Here is a 20,494-nt window from a genome sequence, read left to right as displayed (position 1 = left end):
AAAAATATTGCAATTTCCCTTCAACAAATGGATGCCCAGAGCCTTGTTGACCAAGTTAAGACCCTAGTGGCTAAAATATCAACTTTTGGGACGTATTTTAGCGAATATTAAAGCATTTCGTGTCCTATTTGGAAAAGGAGTACCGTTTACGATTCAGGGTTCTTTTTGCCTCCAATCTGCATCAAAATAACGCGAAAATCGATGAAGAAAATTTTTGATCGATTTTGCGTCAAAATCGTGATGTTACTTACCCCTTTGAAAATTTTAAAAAATGGGGTCAAACTTTAGTTGGCCAGGTTTTGATGTAGTATTATGGTACTCGAAGATCCATGAACGGGAAGGCATAACATTCGTTGATCGGACAATTTTTGGCAAAAATATCGCAATTTCCCTTCAACAAATGGATGCCCAGAGCCTTGTTGACCAAGTTAAGACCCTAGTGGCTAAAATATCAACTTTTGGGACGTATTTTAGCGAATATTAAAGCATTTCGTGTCCTATTTGGAAAAGGAGTACCGTTTACGATTCAGGGTTCTTTTTGCCTCCAATCTGCATCAAAATAACGCGAAAATCGATGAAGAAAATTTTTGATCGATTTTGCGTCAAAATTGTGATGTTACCCCTTTGAAAATTTTCAAAAATGGGGTCAAATTTTAGTTGGCCAGGTTTTGATGTAGTATTATGGCACTCGAAGATCCATGAACGGGAAGGCATAACATTCGTTGATCGGACAATTTTTGGCAAAAATATTGCAATTTCCCTTCAACAAATGGATGCCCAGAGCCTTGTTGACCAAGTTAAGACCCTAGTGGCTAAAATATCAACTTTTGGGACGTATTTTAGCGAATATTAAAGCATTTCGTGTCCTATTTGGAAAAGGAGTACCGTTTACGATTCAGGGTTCTTTTTGCCTCCAATCTGCATCAAAATAACGCGAAAATCGATGAAGAAAATTTTTGATCGATTTTGCGTCAAAATCGTGATGTTACTTACCCCTTTGAAAATTTTAAAAAATGGGGTCAAATTTTAGTTGGCCAGGTTTTGATGTAGTATTATGGTACTCGAAGATCCATGAACGGGAAGGCATAACATTCGTTGATCGGACAATTTTTGGCAAAAATATCGCAATTTCCCTTCAACAAATGGATGCCCAGAGCCTTGTTGACCAAGTTAAGACCCTAGTGGCTAAAATATCAACTTTTGGGACGTATTTTAGCGAATATTAAAGCATTTCGTGTCCTATTTGGAAAAGGAGTACCGTTTACGATTCAGGGTTCTTTTTGCCTCCAATCTGCATCAAAATAACGCGAAAATCGATGAAGAAAATTTTTGATCGATTTTGCGTCAAAATTGTGATGTTACCCCTTTGAAAATTTTCAAAAATGGGGTCAAATTTTAGTTGGCCAGGTTTTGATGTAGTATTATGGCACTCGAAGATCCATGAACGGGAAGGCATAACATTCGTTGATCGGACAATTTTTGGCAAAAATATCGCAATTTCCCTTCAACAAATGGATGCCCAGAGCCTTCGCGTTATTTTGATGCAGATTGGAGGCAAAAAGAACCCTGAATCGTAAACGGTACTCCTTTTCCAAATACGACACGAAAAGGCTTTAATATTCGCTAAAATACGTCCCAAAAGTTGATATTTTAGCCACTAGGGTCTTAACTTGGTCAACAAGGCTCAGGGCATCCATTTGTTGAAGGGAAATTGAGATATTTGGTTAAATCAACAACGAATGGTTAGTTGATTTTAAAAAAAAATTGATATTCATATACCCACGTTTTTATGCACGTAAATAAATACTAATTTGTTCAATTTTTATAATAAACTTTATATATTTGTATTATTTTTATGTATAATTTTATATAATTATCTGTTCATGTAATTTCTAGAGCAATACAAAATGCTACAGCTACTAACTATCATTTACTGGCATACTTATTTATTAAACATTATGTTAACATATATTATATACAAGTTGTGAATTTAGGTTGTTATGCTAAAACGCAAGTATTCACAAATGGGTTGAATTGTTTTACTTATATCCGTATTTACATTCGATTACATTGACACTTTATCCATGCTACACCCATTATGGTCATGGAGGACAGTGTTAATGGGCATATTGCAAAAGCGCTAGCTAAATTATTTATAATATTGCAAAAAACAATTGGGACTTTTAGTTAAAATGACTATTATAAGTCAGTCCCGAAGTGGAAATTCAAATAATGATAAACAAGGCAAGGAGGGTATGACATACAAATGTGATGCGAAGAAGTTTTGAACTCAGTCTAGACACACAAAATACTGTATAGGAGAGGAAAGAGCTCTATTCTCATGTATGCTTATCACAAAGCCTCAACATAAGCTCTATTTTTACATACAACAGCATCTAGTGGCTATCATATGAGTTATGCCGGCAACGGAGTTCAGTGACATCGAATATTGGAGCCGATTTTATTCCCTATTTACAGAATTGTGTTTAACTTATTAGTTACCGACATTAGCAACCAAAACTTGCTGTTTACTGGAACACTTTGCGGTTGGCTTGTTTCTTACCCTTTAAAGTTTAAACTAACAAAATCCGCACATGATGCATTTACAAAATATTTTTAAATGACACATTAGGTATTAAAGATAATTGGAATTGGGCTGTTTGTAGTGATAGTTTTAATCAGATCTTTGGTTAACTATATTACAACTAACTCGGCCTTTACCAATCAGCTCTAAATGCATTTCCGTGTGGCATTCATTAATTTGTTACATTTTCTACAAGTTTTAAATTTTACTTTTAGCATGAGTTTTAGATTCTCCAAAAGGCATATCATAACGTTCGCCTATTTTTGTATAATTTTATTTTACAATAATTGCCAAGCAACATTAATGAGCTGTTTTCGTTTGCATCAAAGAAACATAATCATAAACTAGAGCACTCCAACAACACTTGGCGGTTGGGATATGTTTTATCATAGTACTAAGGATAAGGATATCTATAATGGAGTGGGGTGGTGGGACAACTTAGGTGGTAGGAGCTAATTTGAAGACATATTCAATGAAACTAAACAATAATTTGCACTAATCAAAATGTGTGTATAAATGTGTATTTCTTAATGATGCATTTTCATGTTTTCATATCGATTCATATTGTTAATGCTTAATGTAAATAAATTATATCACAACAATAGAGACAAAGTTTGTGGTTCAAAGGTGCATCGGCGTGTGCTGGCTTCTTTTCGTGTCGAGTCGATCAAAACTGAATACAAAGACATCATCGTATGGGAATTGGAACAAACCACAAGGCGAACAAATAATATTTACGGGCATTGGTTCAACATGCACACAAAAAGTTACATTTAAGAATGATTAGGTATTTGTTTATGAATATGTGTTTTGTTGTTGGGTTGTTTTGGGAGGTTGGTTGAGAGAGCAGCCACACACGCGTAGCAGAGTTTCACTGAGATCCAAGACAAAAGTTGCGCCGAGCTCCGTTTTAATACTAACTCTTGCTGAGCGCCTTTTTCTTTCTTTGTACTAGGATATCGTAGAACGGGTTGTGGCTGATGGACTGCGTCAGGCGCTTGATCCACTCCTGTTGATCCTCCTCCGTGGCGGCGGACATGCGGTACACAGTATGCTTGCCCTCGACCACCTAATGGTGAAAAGAAGAAATAATATATTAATAACAAGCTTCGATTAAGAATATTTCAAGTTCTAACCTTGCCCTCGGAGTCGGTTTTGCATGCCTTTATGATATCAGCACCGCCAGTTGCGAAAAGTTCAAAGCAATGCGGTTTGCTGCGATCATGAATCTCGCGCACCGATATATTCTCCAGCGGTATAATGCCACGCGGCTCCTTATCGGTGGTGTATTCGAAATAGTACAGGCAATTGTCGTTCAATATGAACCAACGTCGTTTCCACGATTTGTATCTGAATGAGATAATACAATTAAGTATTAGTTGAGAAATTATAGCAGTATATTTCGATTTAGCTCACCTGCCGCCTTGCTTCCACAGCCAGCCCTCCTTGTCGGGATTGAAGAAGGTGTGCATCAGATCATTGCCATCATCCTGGGGTATCTTGAAAGGCTCCGTTCGTATGGACTCGTAGAGGGACTCCAGTAGGCCCCGGGGCAAATCACCGCCGTTGTTGATGCCACGATTCATCGAGATGAATTGTTCAACGGTGGGTTTGTCTTTAACCTGCAACCAATTAAACACAAAGGGTTAAAAGTTATTCAAGAAATGTAACCGTAACCTTGCCTAACATAACTCTAATTGCCCTGGCATACGGAATATGTGCGTGTATACATAAGAAAATTATTTTTAATAAGCGGTTTCCCTTTGCCTCTAAAGTGGCTGGTAAAATGCAATAGAGCTTGCGTTAGATGCCTCCACACTTGACCTATTTATAGTCCCTATAGGCGTTTAGTAATTGCCCCAACGACCGGGCGGACGCACGCCCTGTCACTCGGTGGCAATGCGAATGCAAACGCTAAACGCGGAAGTAAATTGCTGTGTTGCTGCCGATAATTGCGGCCTGACAACTAGCAAATAAGAATTCAATTACCCAGCCAGTTCTCTTTTTGTATTTTTTTGGTTTTTGGCAAAAGCCACAATTTCCTGACTGCTGCCCCGAGAACATCCGGTTGGGAATGGTTGGGGAGTGTGCCAGAGTTCACCGAGTTGATGCCAAATAATTTTAGCAATAGTATTTGTGTACTTTTTGTTAGCAGAATAGGGGCATAGCACTTCTGAATAGTCTAATTAGATTTTGATTAGATTTTATTCATTTATTAACTTATAACTACCAATGTTTTGTGACTTTTTACTCACCGATGGATTGTGCAGGGAAGTATTGAGCATTATAATGGCGAAGCTAAGCACATAGCAGGTATCCGTGTTGGTGAATATATCCGGATTAAGTTGGCAATAGCGCTGGGCGAAGCACTCCATCATGCGATCGATCTTTTGCGCCTCGCCGGGCAGCCGAAACGACCAAAGAAATTGTCTGCGGAAGGAATGGAAGGAGGTGGAGAAAGGTGGGCCATTAGCGATAGTGGTAATTACGAGTGGGCGAGTGTGGAAAACGTACCTAAGGGCTTGCACTAGAATGAGATTGGTGAAATCGTGGAGCGCCACAAAGGCCTTGAGCACATCCTCGTTGAAGTCGTTCTTTTCGCCAAGGTAATCGCCTGGAATGGAGGACAAAGACCATTAAAATTTATGTTGGCAATGCGTATAATTGTTTATTTTTTTTTTTGTGCTTATTTGGGAGCAGGCCATTAAAGCAAGGTCAGCTTAACGACTTACCTATGGCCGTTTTGTTTAGGCCCTCGCCCTTGTAGAGGAAATGCGCCACATCCTGGGGATCGTGACGCAGCAGTCTGTTCTCCACGAGATACTCAATGCCTGGAATGGAACAATAAAGAAAGAAATTTAGTTCTCGAATGTGTATAGTTTCATGACTTTGTAATCGATAAGAAAGCACCCGGAAGAGCGTCGCAACAAAGAGTCAGAGCCAGGGGCAGAGCCAGGGGCAGAAGAAGCAAATCAAATCATATAATGTACCCATATATGCCGGCACTCGGAAGCAACGACCCGCAACATAAACCACAGCAATCTCCATAAAGAAGACCAAACGGGGGAATACTGAGGGAGTGCCGCCTCAATAATAACGATTTCATTATATTCCAATCAAAGAGGAGGCGCCCCCATCCACCAACTAACATCCAATTATTAAATGCAAACAGAAATGGTTCGAAATAAATGAAAAGAAATTCGCCAGGTGACGCCGTTCCAGAGATTGGATTCTCTGATTGAAGTCAACAATGACATCGCCATCGACGAACTCCAATAACACAAATGATGTCGATAATGACAACTCTGCCGCAGGATGTCGGAAAGTTTCTACCATCCTCCTGCCAGGATTTGCTCCTTGCCACAGCAGTTGGCTACCAATGTTGGTAAACAGAAAGTTTTGCGTGACTTCGGAAGCATCACGCGCGATTAACATTGCCGGGCCAAGTCGGTAGTGGCCCCACTGGCCCCACTCACCCTCCAGGCATCATTTGTGCGTTATGGATGGCGCATTTGTGTGCTATTATTTCAAGAGAATAGAGTATGGGTTTGTTTGCGTCTATATCTGATAATCGGGCGATAAAGCGACAAATGACGATGACACCGCCACCACCTCTGCCACCACGACGTGTGGAAGTTTTTTAATAAGCGACGAGAAAATGTCTCTTCTCTGGCCGGGATTCGATTTGGCTTTTGTTATTCCACCGCTCCACCATCGACCCAAAACCGTAGGCTATGCCACACATAAGCACCTACCACCCGAGCCACCCACTTTGGATTAGCATTTTTATTGTGCTCCCTCTAGATATCCGGAATTCTGGGCAGGATGTGTGTGTGCTGTGCTGTCTGTCCCTGGAAGCTGTAAGCTGCGTGGCCTAATTTCGACTTGTCGACGTTAATTTATGGCCAAGAGAGGTTGACGTAAATATTTGATTGGCTTTAAACGAGTGGTGCGGGTGGCGGAGTGGCAGAATGGTGGCTTGTGGAATGTGCTTAGATACGGCGGAGAAATGGAGATGTTGGAGGCAAACACGCTGACATGTGGGTCACCCCATGTAGGTGCTCCAAAGTGCCATCAAAATGTAAAGTTGTTGGCAGAAAAAAAAGGAAATTTATTAAGAACTTTGCTAATAAATCAAGAGAGGAACGGATGCGAAGGGGTACACTTTTAATCAATCTAAAAAGCTATCTAATATACAAAGATAAACGCAAAAAGCAACAGTTACCAAAGTCAAAAAATGATTAATGCATTTAAAAATATAATTCCAAAGTGATCTAATTCTGGGAACCAGCATGAGACCGATCGCCTCGAACATGAAAATAATTACTGATCCCCATTTGGCTTCAGATGCTCTAATATTTTTAATGATGTGCACACATATCCTCACCCATTTATGTCTTTATCTTTTAAATATCTGGGATATATATGTATATATACACTTCAAACGAATCACCCCAGTGCGTCCTTGCAGCGGGGCATCCTCGCCTCTTAGACAAGTTCTTGGTATTATTGCGACATTGACATTTCCATTAAATGAAACACTCGAGTAGTCTAGGGGTGTTCCACCATCCAAGGCGGACTGGGAGGGAGGACACTCGCACGTACTCTCTTCAGATGTCAACGAACTGTCAAATTTGTCGGAATTTTAAGATAGTGAGCGACACCCGCAGAAAGTCATACTGCAGCGTTCCGTTCCAGTTTGGGGCTCATTACGTTATTAAATTAGCGTTGAAATTATCATTGGAGGACGTGTTCGCACGCTCCTCTCCACTCTCCAGTCAACCCCTTGATCTCCTTGATTTTGCATGGTAATTTTGCTTTTTGGCGCCGGGGCACGCTCTGTGGCTTCATGGAGATTGCCAGGGCCATGCCTCTTCTCCTCCCTTACTCACTCATCAGCTCAATTATAAAGCATTTTGTCAGACTCCATTGTCGTGGCTCTGGGGTGTTGTCTGTCGCTCGACTGTCATTCGAAAATCATTTAAATCGTCGCCAAAGTTTACATTTCCCGACACGGAGCGACACTCCCTTCTTGATTGCCAAATAATCCCCACAGATTATATGGGAAGAACCCTCAATTGCACTGGTTTCTGGCGGCACACGCATTTGCATATTGATTCTGAGTGAATCACCAGGAAATTAAACTCACAATTGAACAATAATTTGTTGAGGGTCTTCCCGTCTGCCAATAATTCTCAATTGCTCACCTTTTTTCGGGTCCATGTTGAACTTTTTCCGGCCAATGGACATCTGCTTGTCCTTGTTGGAATGCTTGCAGTCTTCGGGCACATCGAGTGCCTCCATTTCCGAGACGACCTCGCACAATTCATCTTTGATTTGCTGTAAAATGAGGGGCAAGGGTGTTGGTTAATCATCAGTTTAGTAAAAAATAAATTAAGGAAAAGCCAGGCAGCAACAAGTGTTTCTATAAATAAGAATGTAAATACAGGCTGCACTCTACAATTCCCAGTTAATGAAACAGTTCAGTTCAAGTGGCTAAACTGCGTGTTGAATCTATAAAAAGCACACACAAAAATGACCATAAATTCTAAGCACACACAGTTGAAAGTGGAATAATTTGCATTTCCTCAGTGTCTCAGTGTCTCAGTGCCGTGTCGCCTGTCGACTGGCGCCAAATAAACAACAAACTGGGCGAACGACGACATCAACTCGAAACAATTTTCAAACTAGTAGTCGGCTCTCTAGAGTCTAGAATCTAATGCTAAAAATACTCGACTACGAGGAGGAGGAGGAGGAAAATAGAGCAGAGCAATAAAGTCAAATGCAAAGTTTAATTTAATTGAATTAAAAAACTACCTGACACTGAACCGGAGACATCGCGCATGGCTGCCATTCTCCAAGGAGAGGGCGCCCCTTTTTTTTTTAACACACAATGTATGTACATATGTAGGTTAAGGGTCATTCCGAAAGAATGAAATGACAATTTAGTGGCGGGCCTAAAGAGGCGGCAAGTATCTGGTATCTGTGAGATACAACTACGTACTACACGCCGCCCAGTTGACGCATGAATGATGAGAGATCCACGAGACCGGAACATATCAATTGCCCCCCACAATCACTCGCATGGAGTGACCTTCTGACTCATTGGACGAGCACGCCAGCCCAGGCCAGGCCGGCCTCCGGAGCGAAGGGAGCGATGTCAATTAGAGCCTATAAAGTACAATTGACAAATTGTTTGAGAAACTACTGTAATACAGAGCCTATCGACGCACATATGCAAATGTTTCTTCACACATTGTTGCAGTGCCTTGGGAGCCGATTGTTGAGATTCTCGATTCTCGATTCTCGATTCTCGATGAGATCACTGCCGGAGAGAAACCTTCGATTAAAATTCCCAGTCGCTCATTAATTCGCTCTGTCAGTCTGCCTGACTTGTCAAAATACGGACTCAACGGTGCCAAGTTTAAAATTTCATTGACTCTCAATGATTTCAAGGAATTTTAATTCTCGAAGCGTGTCACAAAGAATAGTCGTACTGCGAGACAATGGATTTTATAAAGCATAAGCCGTAAGAGTTTATTTTTATGGATTGATGATCAGCAGCAATCAGAATGTGTCGTTAAAAGCAAGACAAGATATTAATATTTTAAACTTGACAATTTTATGTCTTCATTTTCCAACATTAATTTTCTCAGGCTTCCAACAATTTATTTTCATTACCGATATCCGCTGTCCCTTTAGTTCCCACAACCATCCTATCCTTCATTAAACTTTCGTAATACCAAGTCCCAACCAAGAATGATTTAAATATTCAAATTTTCCAATCGATAGTGGGTATCAGTGATCAAGAAAACAACAGAACCCTGGGCTACCAGGCTACACCAAGCTACACCCCATAAAAATCATAGAAAATTACATAAAACAAAGAGAAATGTTTCAGAGGCGGGGGAACAGGTTCTGGACGATGTCCGATGTGATTAAAAAGCTAAAAGTGGCCGCGGCTTTGTCGAAGCAGACAGGGCTAATGAGCGTCAAAACTTAAAAATAAACTCGACCCGAGGCTTGGCATCTTTCAGATACAGCCGGACAGGGACAGGTAAGAGTGACTCGCAGTTGGAAGTGTGAGAATGCGAGGAAAGTCCCACCGAGAAGCCTCAACAAGTGTCGTGTGTTGGGAGGGAACTGGTTTCTCCCGGCTTTGAATGGCAAGGAAATTAAAAACAATCGGATTGAAAGCAAAAATAAGGTGCAAAAGCCAATAAAATCTTTCGGGGTTTCAACGGAAATTAAGTTATTTGTTTCGCGGAAACTGTTTTGGGGAAATCACAAGTGACACAAAGCTTTAGGGGGCTTTTGTGAGAATTCTCTTCCTAAAGTGGCTTCTTAAAGATATCTCTGTCTTCTCTTCAAGATCTGCTAGGAATCTCTGGAATGTGCATAGATAGAGTCCCCCCTTCCTGAGGCATACCTTTCCGGGTCGCCGGAGTATCACCACATTGCCACTCTGCTCCGCATTGCTGCGGTTTCTCTCCAGGAGCGTGCGACAGCTCTCGCACAGATTCGACTGCTGGCCACTGTTCCGCTTCCCATTCCTGTTCTTGTTGTTGGTCTCATCATCATTGTTGTTGTTGTTGTTGTGAGAGATCGAGTTACGCTCGGACTCGCTCTGCGAATTGGAGCTGTCGTCGATGAAGCGAAGATCACCGGCATCGGGTGTCAGCGGGGAGCTGAACCCCGAGCTGGGATCCGTTTCCAGTTGCAGGCCATGGTTGTCCACACCCTCCGAGGTATCCACGTCCAGCATGCAGCCCAGGGAGTTGGAGCGCGTCGTGCGCGCCGGCCTCTTCGCAATGATCTCGCCCTTCTCGTTGAGGAGCAGCTCCACCGGCCGGGTCACTATCAGCGTCCTGGTCGTCGTGGTGGTGGTGGTGTTCGTGTACTCTATCCTCTTGGTCACCAGCTCCGCGTTGGGCTCATCCTGGCAGGGCTGGCGCTGCACGTCGATGACCTTTTGTCTGACATCGCTGCAGCTGACCGTTTCGGTGCTGAGCGTGGGGCTGGCGGGCGGAGGGCTGTCCGGGGAGAGGTTGGTGATCTTGTAGGTGGCCACGCTGGTGTAGGGCGCCAGTGAGGGCGACCGGGGCTTGGCGGGCGGCTTGACGGCCACCTTGGGCGTGGCCAGGGGGGTGGGTGTTTTGCTGGACTCGCTCTTGCCGGGCAGCAGGTTGCAGAAGCAGCGGGTGCACACGCTGCTCAAGCTACTACCACTACTGCTGGCATCCTCCACGAGGCGGCGTCGGTCCTCCTTCGCGTCCGCCGAGGAGGCATTCAAGGGATTGATGTAGAAGGTGCTGTTGCTCCGCCGACTGCCCGGGGAGCCGGCCACCGAGAAGCCAATACCCACGCCCACTCCCACTCCCCCACTGGCCACCACATTCGAGGAGAGGTCGATGCAGCTCCTCTGCAACTGCTGTTTGCTGCCGAAGCTGCCACTTCCACCCAAAATAGGGTTCTTCTTGTTTTTGGGCTGACGGCGCAGCGAGGAGAACCAGTTGCTGATGCTGGGGCGCTTCTGCTGAAGGGAGGCCATCCTCCTTGGAAATGCTCACTTCCTGGGGAACAAGTTTATCGCCTCTCCCGGGCTATCAATTATGTGTGCGCCCCTCCATGGTTCGGCTTCAGAGGCAGAGAGCTGAAAAGAGGTCTTAGTTTAGGCGAGGAGGTCTCTTCGAGGAGGATCGCAACCTCTTGTGTCGTGCAATTTACAAGTACTTCTCCGGCGTCTTCTCCGCAAACTCATAAACGAATTAACTAATTAGGATTGTCTCCGGTGCGAAGCCCAACAAATCCTCGCAAACATACAGGAAGTGTCGGGATAGCATAGCCTCAAAATTGAATTTCGGCTGGCGTCTGGCGTGGCAACATTTTTCAGGTTTCCCACAAAGCGAAGGAGCGAGCGGAGACATAAAACGAATTACGCTAATGGCCTGTAGGTTAACAAGGTGATGGCGTTCCCAAATCCCAGGACATGCAGACGCTACTACCACTGCCGCCGAAGAAGAAAAGGACACTTCCTCTTCCGTGTGTGATTTGTCGACTTGCGGCTTAAAGCGTTGAATCAACAAAACGAAATGCGGCCTGCCCCCGACTTTGGTTCGGGATCAGGATCTGGGAATGGGTCTGAGAATGGGACATCCGCACAACCATTCCTTTGTCTTGTGATTTATTAGGATTTCTTTTTTATTATTTTTTTTGGGCTTCTTTGCACTTGGTGTCTAATGTTTGCTTTGTGCATTATTTTCAGTTGGGGCCCTGGTCCCGTCCTGATAGCAGGAAGGAAGTGAGCACGATAAAGCTCGGGAATTGTTTTTCGGTGAGCAGCAGGCGACAGAACTCTAATTGGGGTAGGAATTCTGTGTTCTGTGTTCTGGGTTCAGGGCTTATGGCAAACATGGAAGACTCACTGAAGCATATGCAAAAGTTTAGTCAGTCGAAGATTTCCGAATATTTATGACATTCTTTCCACCCAAGATATAATCGTTTGGGGTCTGAGACCTAAAAGCAAATGCGTCTGATGATTCCTTCCATCGAAATATAATTTATTAAGAGAGAAACATCAGAAAGTAATTGAATTTGAATTGAAAATATGTCACATTAAATGCCTGTCAACTTCAAGTCTCTGGGAGGAAATAAGACGAGGGTTAAGGTAATCGAAAGGGATGGAAGCCACCCACTTAGCCCTCAGAAAATTAGTCTCAAAAATACTTTCAACTAAGGGGTATAAAGTCTCAACAATTCACTTTGATTCTGTTTAGTAAATAGGCCTGGCAAGTTGCTGAAAAAATATTTACTTTAATCAATGTTAAATTGTTTCGGGGCTCCCAGCTTGTAAATGAAGCGTGCGCTCTCTAATGTCCCATCTGGGACCTGGAACCTGGGAGCCTGGAACCTGGTTCCAGGGAGTCGAGTAAATGACAAAGTCACCCGTCGGGAGTACAGCAACAATTGCCTGCCTGTGTTTTGGCCTTGCCACGCCCACTGGCCGTGCTACTGGCCGTGCCACACCCATTCAAGCGGAGGCCAAATAAAGTCTTTGAAAGAGTTTTGGCATCCTTTTTACGGTCCCTACGTGATTGGATTGCACAAATGAGCGAACATTCAAATGGATTGCATTTAATAAGACTCCCTTCCATGTAGATGGGCTCGTATAAAGACAATCCTTATATAAAATAGCCAAAGATAGAAGGCAAACAGCACATAAAAGGCGCGGCAAGCGGCAAGTGGCAAGCGGCCAGCGGCGGTGACCAAGTTGAAAGACAAACACACAGGTCCAGGTAGAAGGTAGAAGGTTGGCGGTAGGAGGAGACTCTTGAAGACCAGAGAACTCACAGGTGAATGGCACAAGGAGGCAACAAAACAGAACCGAAAAGAAAACAAAAAGACTGAGAAATAAGTAAACTAAAATGAAATTAAATTTGTAAACAAACTATCAATCAAACCGAATGAAGCCGACACTCGCAGACACACACACACAACCCAGCAGAGTCAAATGAGTTGAACACACACTCACAAAAAAGATATTAAAAGAGATCCCACAGTAACAGAGACAGAAAAAGATACAGATACCGATATAACCCGAAGATAGACAGCCTGAAGTGGCCCATCAAAGCTGTGATTGCGATGGCTACCTGAGGAGAACAGGAAATGCGCTTTGACTCTGGATACCTAATAGCCTGCATGGCTTAACCCTTGGCTGCAACTTTTCCCAATAGTCTTAACCCATGATGAATGGCCAAAAAAAGAAAAGACTCCGACACACAGTAGCCACAAAACGGGGCGTGTCTTGCACCATTTATCTTGACAATTTAATCTACACTTTACACTTAGCAGCCGAAACAATTGAAAACCGCTGGCGAACGCCTTTTCTTGGCCAGCTCGCTCGACTAACCCTTTTGTCTGGGGATTGGCAACAGCTACAGTGTTTTGTGCTCTTCTGTGAGGAAAACCAATTAGAAAATCAGACACATAAACAATGGCCCAGACCGAGAAACAAGCTGGCAAGTCCCATCTGCGAGAAATGCGATGGGGTAAGCCGGCAAGGCAAGTACTGTCTGGCTGGCTGGATCTGAGTTTTCCCATAAGTGACTTTTACTTTCAGTCTGCAAAATGCAATTAAACGCAAGCTTTCATCTCTCGCTCTCACATTTGCGACAGTTTTCCCTTCTTTTTTTTTGTATCTATGTATCTCAGTCTCAGTCTCGGTTTCGGTTTCGGTTTCGGGTCAATGGCTCTCACAATGATGGAAAGTGTAAGAGTTCACACTGAAATTGCTATTGATTGTCTGCGTGGAACATGCTAAGAGGCTTTTTCAACTAAGAGCCTTAGAAAATCGAAATGAGAATAATATTTTGGGGGATATGACTTCACTGTCTGGGATGGGAAGCCTTTCACAGTGTTTCTATTTCCATTTTCAGAGCAGAAACTACCTCGCTAATGACCAAAACTTGTCCAACTTAGTCGCTCGTAAAAAACAAAAAAACACACTAAAAAAGAAATCTAAAAACTTCCATATAAAACAAAAAATCCATTTTACAATAGCCATGAGATGATGAGGCTGCTGGCTGTGCATAACCTCGCCATATGTAGGATATATGTATGATATTTTTTTGCGTTTAGTTGCGTCATTTGGCTAAATCGAGAAAGATGCAAATTTGTGCCCATCCGACGTGGCATTAGTTTTTTTTTGCTAGCCAGCAGCTGAAATTGGGAGCATAAGGATATGGAGGCTGGCAAACAGAAACAAAACTAAACAAAATGAGGCAAAAAACAAATGGAAAACAAATAGATAATAATAAACAAACGCGTCTGGCCTGGGCCGCCTTGGCATCCATAAACGTAATGAGCAATGATACGGATACAGATACAGATACTCTCTGTTGTCTAGCGCCTAGTTGGCCTCCCCGGGGGGCAGTAGCAGCTGGACTCTTCCCATTTCTATATTTTATTTATATTTTGGCATTTGTTTATAATATGTAAAATGGCATTTGGTCATTTTTTATGCTTCACATGGCTTTGTAGCACATATGGTGAAAGAATTCGTCTGCCCTTGCTCGTCTTGTTCGAGGAATGATTTATATTCCATTTCCATTTTAGTTTTCTTTTCACAAAAATCACTTATTCAACCTTAAGAGTCTGTGGGTTTAGAATAGTAGTCTTCAGAATGATGAATTATTAAAGAAATTGAGGCAAATCGAATGGGAATAGAAACCTATTGATTAAGTTAATGAAAATAGGCAGCATGATGGACCAGATACCCAAGGCCGTTGGCATCTGCAAGCTCCCATCTCCAAGCTAATACATAAATACATATCCCCTAGTATCCCCCCTATATTATTTCCACCATAAATCTCATTCTCCCCGCCGTATTGCCCGGTGAACCATTATAAACGCAAGTTCGTTGGCCCACTTCGCCGGCCGAAGCACACAATCAACAGTGTCCGCCACCAGAATGTCTAAAATAAATGTGTTTTTAATTAAATGCCTTTTGTTTCTAGTCAGAGCCGTCAGAACGATGGCTGGACAATAGGTAAGTCTGCTAGAGAATAGAAAATTGAGATACGGGTACGTGTCTCTGGATTTTCGAGCCTAGAACCTCCATCCCAGATACCTGAATCTGCTTCCACTCCCACAACTATTACGTGCCGGGTGCCCTTTTTACTAAAATGCTCTTTTTTGGCAGACCAGACCAGACCAGGCCATTCCCACAGCTCATTAGAATGCCGTTTGGCGAGGGACAAGAATGCGAGCGTGTATTTTTCAGTGTAATTAGAGGGACATTGTGGGGTTTTTATTGTAAAGAAATTTATACTTTGCTCACACACTCCGATAGGAATTTCAGTTGTTTACATAAATGCTAGTTACACGCGTTTTGCATACTAAACAGTGTGTATGCCAGCCCCAACAGCTATACAGATACATTGTGTATCTGCGAGGTAGCAACAGGTGCACCTACTTTTATGGCAGCTCCCAAACAACAACCTCGTATTTTAGTGATGTTTATTGATTGGGTTTTCCGCTTCTGTCCACTGGCGTCACTCTGCTAATTGTGCATTTCGTTTTCGGCCTCAATTGTTTAGCCAACAACTAATTGTTGTATCTGCTAGATACATACATAACATAGTTCTAGCTACTTTTTCCTTTCATTTTGCAATGGACAGATCGTGTTTTGGGTCAAGGTAGCCGGAGAGGTCGATGCCTGTGCAATGGATATGGCCTGGCATGGCAGTGTGATTGATTGACGGATCGACTGATTCTGACAGGGCGACATGGCGTTACACCAAACAGGGCCTATTGCGGAGAAGACATCCGGAATTTATGGAAAATATACTTTTGATTTGTATCTGTCTTTCAAACTTTCAAAGTTTTCAAATCTGGCAGGCTGGCGAAATGGAATTTTTAACTTTTCTTCGCCTCCACTCCCTAAAACTTTTACTTTTTTGCCCTTTTTGGCCAACAACTTTTTTGGCAGTTGGTGGAAAAGTTTTCTTCGTCGTCGTCTGCATTCCAAGTTAATTAGCAAATGAACTTGCCCACACAGCCCTCTCTACATGGCTCTACTCCATTAGGCCTAAATGATCACATTTAAATGATCCGATCAACCGGTTCCCCTCGATCTGATCGCTTGAAAGGGTGTTGAAGTATTTAACATTCAAAATTATATAGAAACCAAATGCCACGGACCAAAACCAGTTAAATAATTTATCTCTTTATGAATTCCTTTGAAAAAAACAGCATGCTATCTGACTCTCAGCATGCTTTAGATTGTTTTGAAGAAGGGCTTTTAAAAAGCAATCTAATTATATTTCATTATAAGGTCAAAGCTACCACTCGTTGGGCCTCAAAAGCTAAAAAGAACAACATTACAACGCATTAAGAAGGCTGATAAAAATGCAAAAACCCCTCAAATAATTCCAGCGGATATGGCTTTTGTTATTTGCGTTTTATCGAGTTGCCAGTTGGACCCTCGTGCATATCACCCAACAACATTTGGAAAACCCTGGCAGTTGTATGTTATTATTCAGAAATTAAAGATAAAACCAATGGGAATTAAATAATTAACATGGAGGAGCTCTTGGGAGTACTTGGGAATAAAAAAATAAATATAACAATTGTGGTTTAAGGGCCTTGACTTCTCTTTTCCCTTTAACTTTAATCTTTAAATATACATCTGTTTTTTAGTTTTTAGTAAATATTACGTATGCACCCTGTGTTCAATCACCGGAGCTGCATATAAAGAGCAGCCCTTTGCAACTCTGTGGTTATTTTCGGGCAAACACTTTCCATTTTTTCCGTTTAAAAGTGATGGCTGGGTGGTGCAAAGTGCGAGGACCACATAATCGCAGTCTGGGTCTGCTCCTCATGCCCCCTCCTCCTCTGCAGGCCATCCTGGCCAAGACGTGCCCTGTCTGCGAATGCTGCTCCCCGACGTGATTCGAAAGCGCAAAATATATCCGCACTGGGTTTCTGTTTCCGTTGTCTCCCTTTGTCACTCTGGCATTAGTAGTTCCCTTTCTCTATTTTTTTTTTGGCTAAAACCGTAGCACTCTTTCTTTCAGTCTATTCTTGGTTCTTTTGTCTGAGACTCGCTGTCTGTGCCGGCAGTTGTCTGTTGCTTCCCTAAAAATGTCTGTTTTTTTGGCTCAGATAGAGACACACGGGCGGGCGGGCATCTTTTGCTTACATTTATGCCACGGCCCCGGCTTGTTTATAAATTGAAAATTTTATGGCTGCTTGGCTGGGCAAACCCACAACACGAAACCGAAAGTCCATTGGCTTTCTCAGAGTCAACATATGCATGTATGGACTGTGAGGTCCTTGAAAGTAGCTGTCGACACGACATCTAGGTCTTCCTCTTGTACTCCATGTCTTCCAGGCGTGTTAATAACTGAAATGCATTCCTAAGTTGTTTTTCCCAATTACGACGCAGCAGAGATACATTTGTATCTTTGTTTATGCCGATGCCCCATGCCGATGTATCTCCTCCTGGCAGCCTCCCTCGACTTGAGATTTGTATTTTTGAACACTCGGCTGACATGTGTTTGGGATTTGAAAACCCATTCAGTGTGTCAGTGAGTATTATGATGAGCCTAGGCACCCGACCCGATAGAGGACAGAGGACAGGACAGACGATAGATATTCGGTTGCCAGTTGGTCTGGTTCTCTTCTGATTCCTTAATATCTTATCGCTTCGATAATAATATCGATTGGGGCACTAGAACAGCCCGAACATATTGAGGAACTGCCATGATATATGGCCACTGGCACTGCCACTGCCAAGCCAAAAATAAATATTTGCCCGAAGGCCAGGCCAAGCCAGTGGAATATTGGCAACATTCGGCCATTTGTCTAGCAAAATATTTTAAAAGTGAGTCATAAAGTGAAATTCCTTGGACCAGACACTCTTCAACTCTCTTCTCTTGATTATTATTAATATTTGTTCCTTAATTTCTTTTGATTTTCAAAAACACTACATCAAATAATCTCACTCTGCCTTAATGAACACAAATATTGTTAATTTTTGGCGGCTATTTCTCATATTCTATTTAATGTTTGCTCTCCTCCCAATCACATTCGTTTGTTTATTCCATTTGTTTGACAAAAACGAGCTCAACTCGTGCCAAAGATCTCTCCATGTGCCTCGCAAAAACGTAAATAAATAAAAATGATCTACCGCCGAGCTAAAATGTTGCAAAAACATTTACTTTGGCGGCTGTTGGACTTAAAATATGCTTTTAATTTGTACGCCCACTGAAGAGTCCACATTCCGAGATGGGCTGATCATTGTGGTGGTGGTGGTACAGTGCGTTTCGCAAATGCTAAACCTACTACAACAATAAGTGATTATAATAGAGGTTAAATAGCCACTAAAACCGCATGTGGGAATCAAGAATCAGCAAGGCAACAAAGTAGCACAAAGTCATTTACGCGCAAAAAGTTCCCACGTGCTCGGCCAGTATTATCAAATTTTCGCCGAGTTCTGACATTTTCGGACAGTTCGAAGACCCCTTTCGAGGGTTTAAAATTAAATACACACCCTCGTTGCACTCACTAAAGTGCCTGGGATGGGTCATAGAACGGCCGGGCCGGTTTGGGGGCCGGCTTTTTGAGGGTCTAATTTATGCGTTTTACATAAATGAGTTTTTTGTCCGAATGTGTGGGTATATCTGCGGTTGGCAGAGGTGCAGATACTTAAGCATCCACTGGATTAACGCCACTTTACAGCGGCTGGGACATAAATAACAAGAGGAATCTCAGCACCAGGGCCCACCATTTCTCTAAATTAAATTTTATTCGCCCAGGTTGGCTCTATTTTTATTAAAGAAGCGAGCAGACAAAGAGTGAAATTCTAAAAAGAGATATCTGGCAGTGGTCCTGGGCCCCCTAATGCATATTTGTGTTTTAAATTGAGTTGCCATTTGAGACTCGGGTTTGTGTGGATGTGTCCGTCTTGGTTACCTGAGGGTCTCTGGCCTTTAAAAAGCACTTTGCACTCTTGCTTCTTTGTTATTATTTGCATACCGAAATGGGAATTGGATTTGGCAAGAGATTCTCATCTATTTTTGGCTCGAACCCGGGGACAGTGGTAATTATCATCGGGGGGATAGTCGGAATGAAAGGGTTTTGGGTTTGAAAGTCTGACATCCGAAGGCTCTCTTAGATCTCGATCACAATAGCTGCACTTATTCCTCTGAGCCTTAATGGCAAACCATTTATAGCGATACTTAAAAATCGAGGACTTGCAGAACGAAGAGCTTAGTGTTTAGCGGAGGCCATAAAAGTCCTTCAGCCAACCCTTGACACACAAACCGAAGCGCGAAAGAAGCGGGCGGACTAAAAGCCTCCTCCAACTGCTCCAGTTTCGCCTTCATCAATCCCCCAATGCATAGTTTCTCTTTTCGCCAAGCACTTGTATTGCAGCAGCCCTAGTCCGGGTGAATCAACAATTGAAATGATTCATACGTGCACCATTAATGGGAAGCAACTATACGTGCTGGCACTGCCAAGGGTTCAGTCCAAATACTATATGTTACTCAACGGCAAAGACAAAGGCTGACTGGCTGAAGGCGCGGCGAATAAAATATTTATACAATTGAACGGCGAGAACTGCATAATCAAGCGATGGGGTCAACGGAACCAGGGACTCTCGAGGGGCAGAGCCCAGAAAACAAGTTCCAGGCAAAAGCTAATTACGCGGGCTGGTCCAAAAGTTGGGTCGAGTGTGTGTAGGAAGTGTTTCTGCATAATTTCCAGGCAGATGACCACCAGCTAGAGACTTGAGAAGTATAGAGAAGAATAGAGCCCCAAGAAGGCTGCCAATGAGAAAATCAAACGAAGAAACGGTGCAGTTAAGCAAACAACTTGTTGCACTCTCAGATACAAAGGCACTGCGAGAAAAGATGGCATTTAACTGGTGTATACAACCAAGAAGCTAAATTTGCTTTTTTCAAGTGCTTTGTAGATTTTTGAGTTGAGTTTTCAGGGACCATTCGTCATCTCTATCGGTTAGCTGTCTCCTCTCCCTTTTTGCCAGTCTAAGTGCCCGTCATTGTCTTCCTGGTGGCCCATTTGCATCTGCAGGGCCATCCAGCCACTCTCTTTCTGGCGCACTGCAGCTTAGATGAAATTGCCCAGATAGGCCTAGACAGGCCCAAGATACATAGCATTCGCAACTTACTCCTCATGTGACTCATGTTTGGGCTTTGGCCTCGTGTTTATGACACACGCAGCCACTGGAACGGACGCCCTGGCCACAGGAGCCCCGAAAGAGCCCCGCCTTGTCTGCATAAATCAGAAAGTAGATAACGAAAATTGCAACTACATTTGTGCGGACGCTATCGGACGGAGTGGCAGACGGAGTCTCAGCTCAAACACCAACCGCAATCCAAACAG

The 20,494-nt window shown here is 43.0% G+C and overlaps 1 protein-coding gene across 4 annotated transcripts in view; it reads right to left on the bottom strand.

Moving 5' to 3' along the window:
* Positions 1-3,089: 3,089 nt before the first annotated feature.
* The window catches only part of LOC6497245 (cytohesin-1), a 28,525-nt gene continuing 11,120 nt past the window's right edge, over positions 3,090-20,494 (bottom strand). For 2 of the 4 annotated variants that reach the window (XM_001962450.4, XM_014906092.3), the window contains 7 exons: positions 7,792-7,924; positions 5,317-5,415; positions 5,099-5,198; positions 4,840-5,014; positions 4,001-4,206; positions 3,721-3,934; positions 3,090-3,653 (listed from right to left, as the gene is read on the bottom strand). In XM_001962450.4, coding sequence (XP_001962486.1) covers positions 3,501-3,653; positions 3,721-3,934; positions 4,001-4,206; positions 4,840-5,014; positions 5,099-5,198; positions 5,317-5,415; positions 7,792-7,924 — 1,080 coding nt within the window. In that variant the 3' untranslated portion in view covers positions 3,090-3,500. Of the gene's footprint in view, positions 3,654-3,720; positions 3,935-4,000; positions 4,207-4,839; positions 5,015-5,098; positions 5,199-5,316; positions 5,416-7,791; positions 7,925-10,013; positions 11,238-20,494 lie in introns of those variants that run through there. The other 2 variants (XM_014906093.3, XR_006507541.1) reach the window with 2 other exon arrangements.

This window comes from Drosophila ananassae, chromosome 3R (genome assembly GCF_017639315.1).
Source record: "Drosophila ananassae strain 14024-0371.13 chromosome 3R, ASM1763931v2, whole genome shotgun sequence".
In the NCBI taxonomy this organism is placed as follows: domain Eukaryota; kingdom Metazoa; phylum Arthropoda; class Insecta; order Diptera; family Drosophilidae; genus Drosophila; species Drosophila ananassae.
This window is presented reverse-complemented; position numbering and strand designations above follow the sequence as displayed.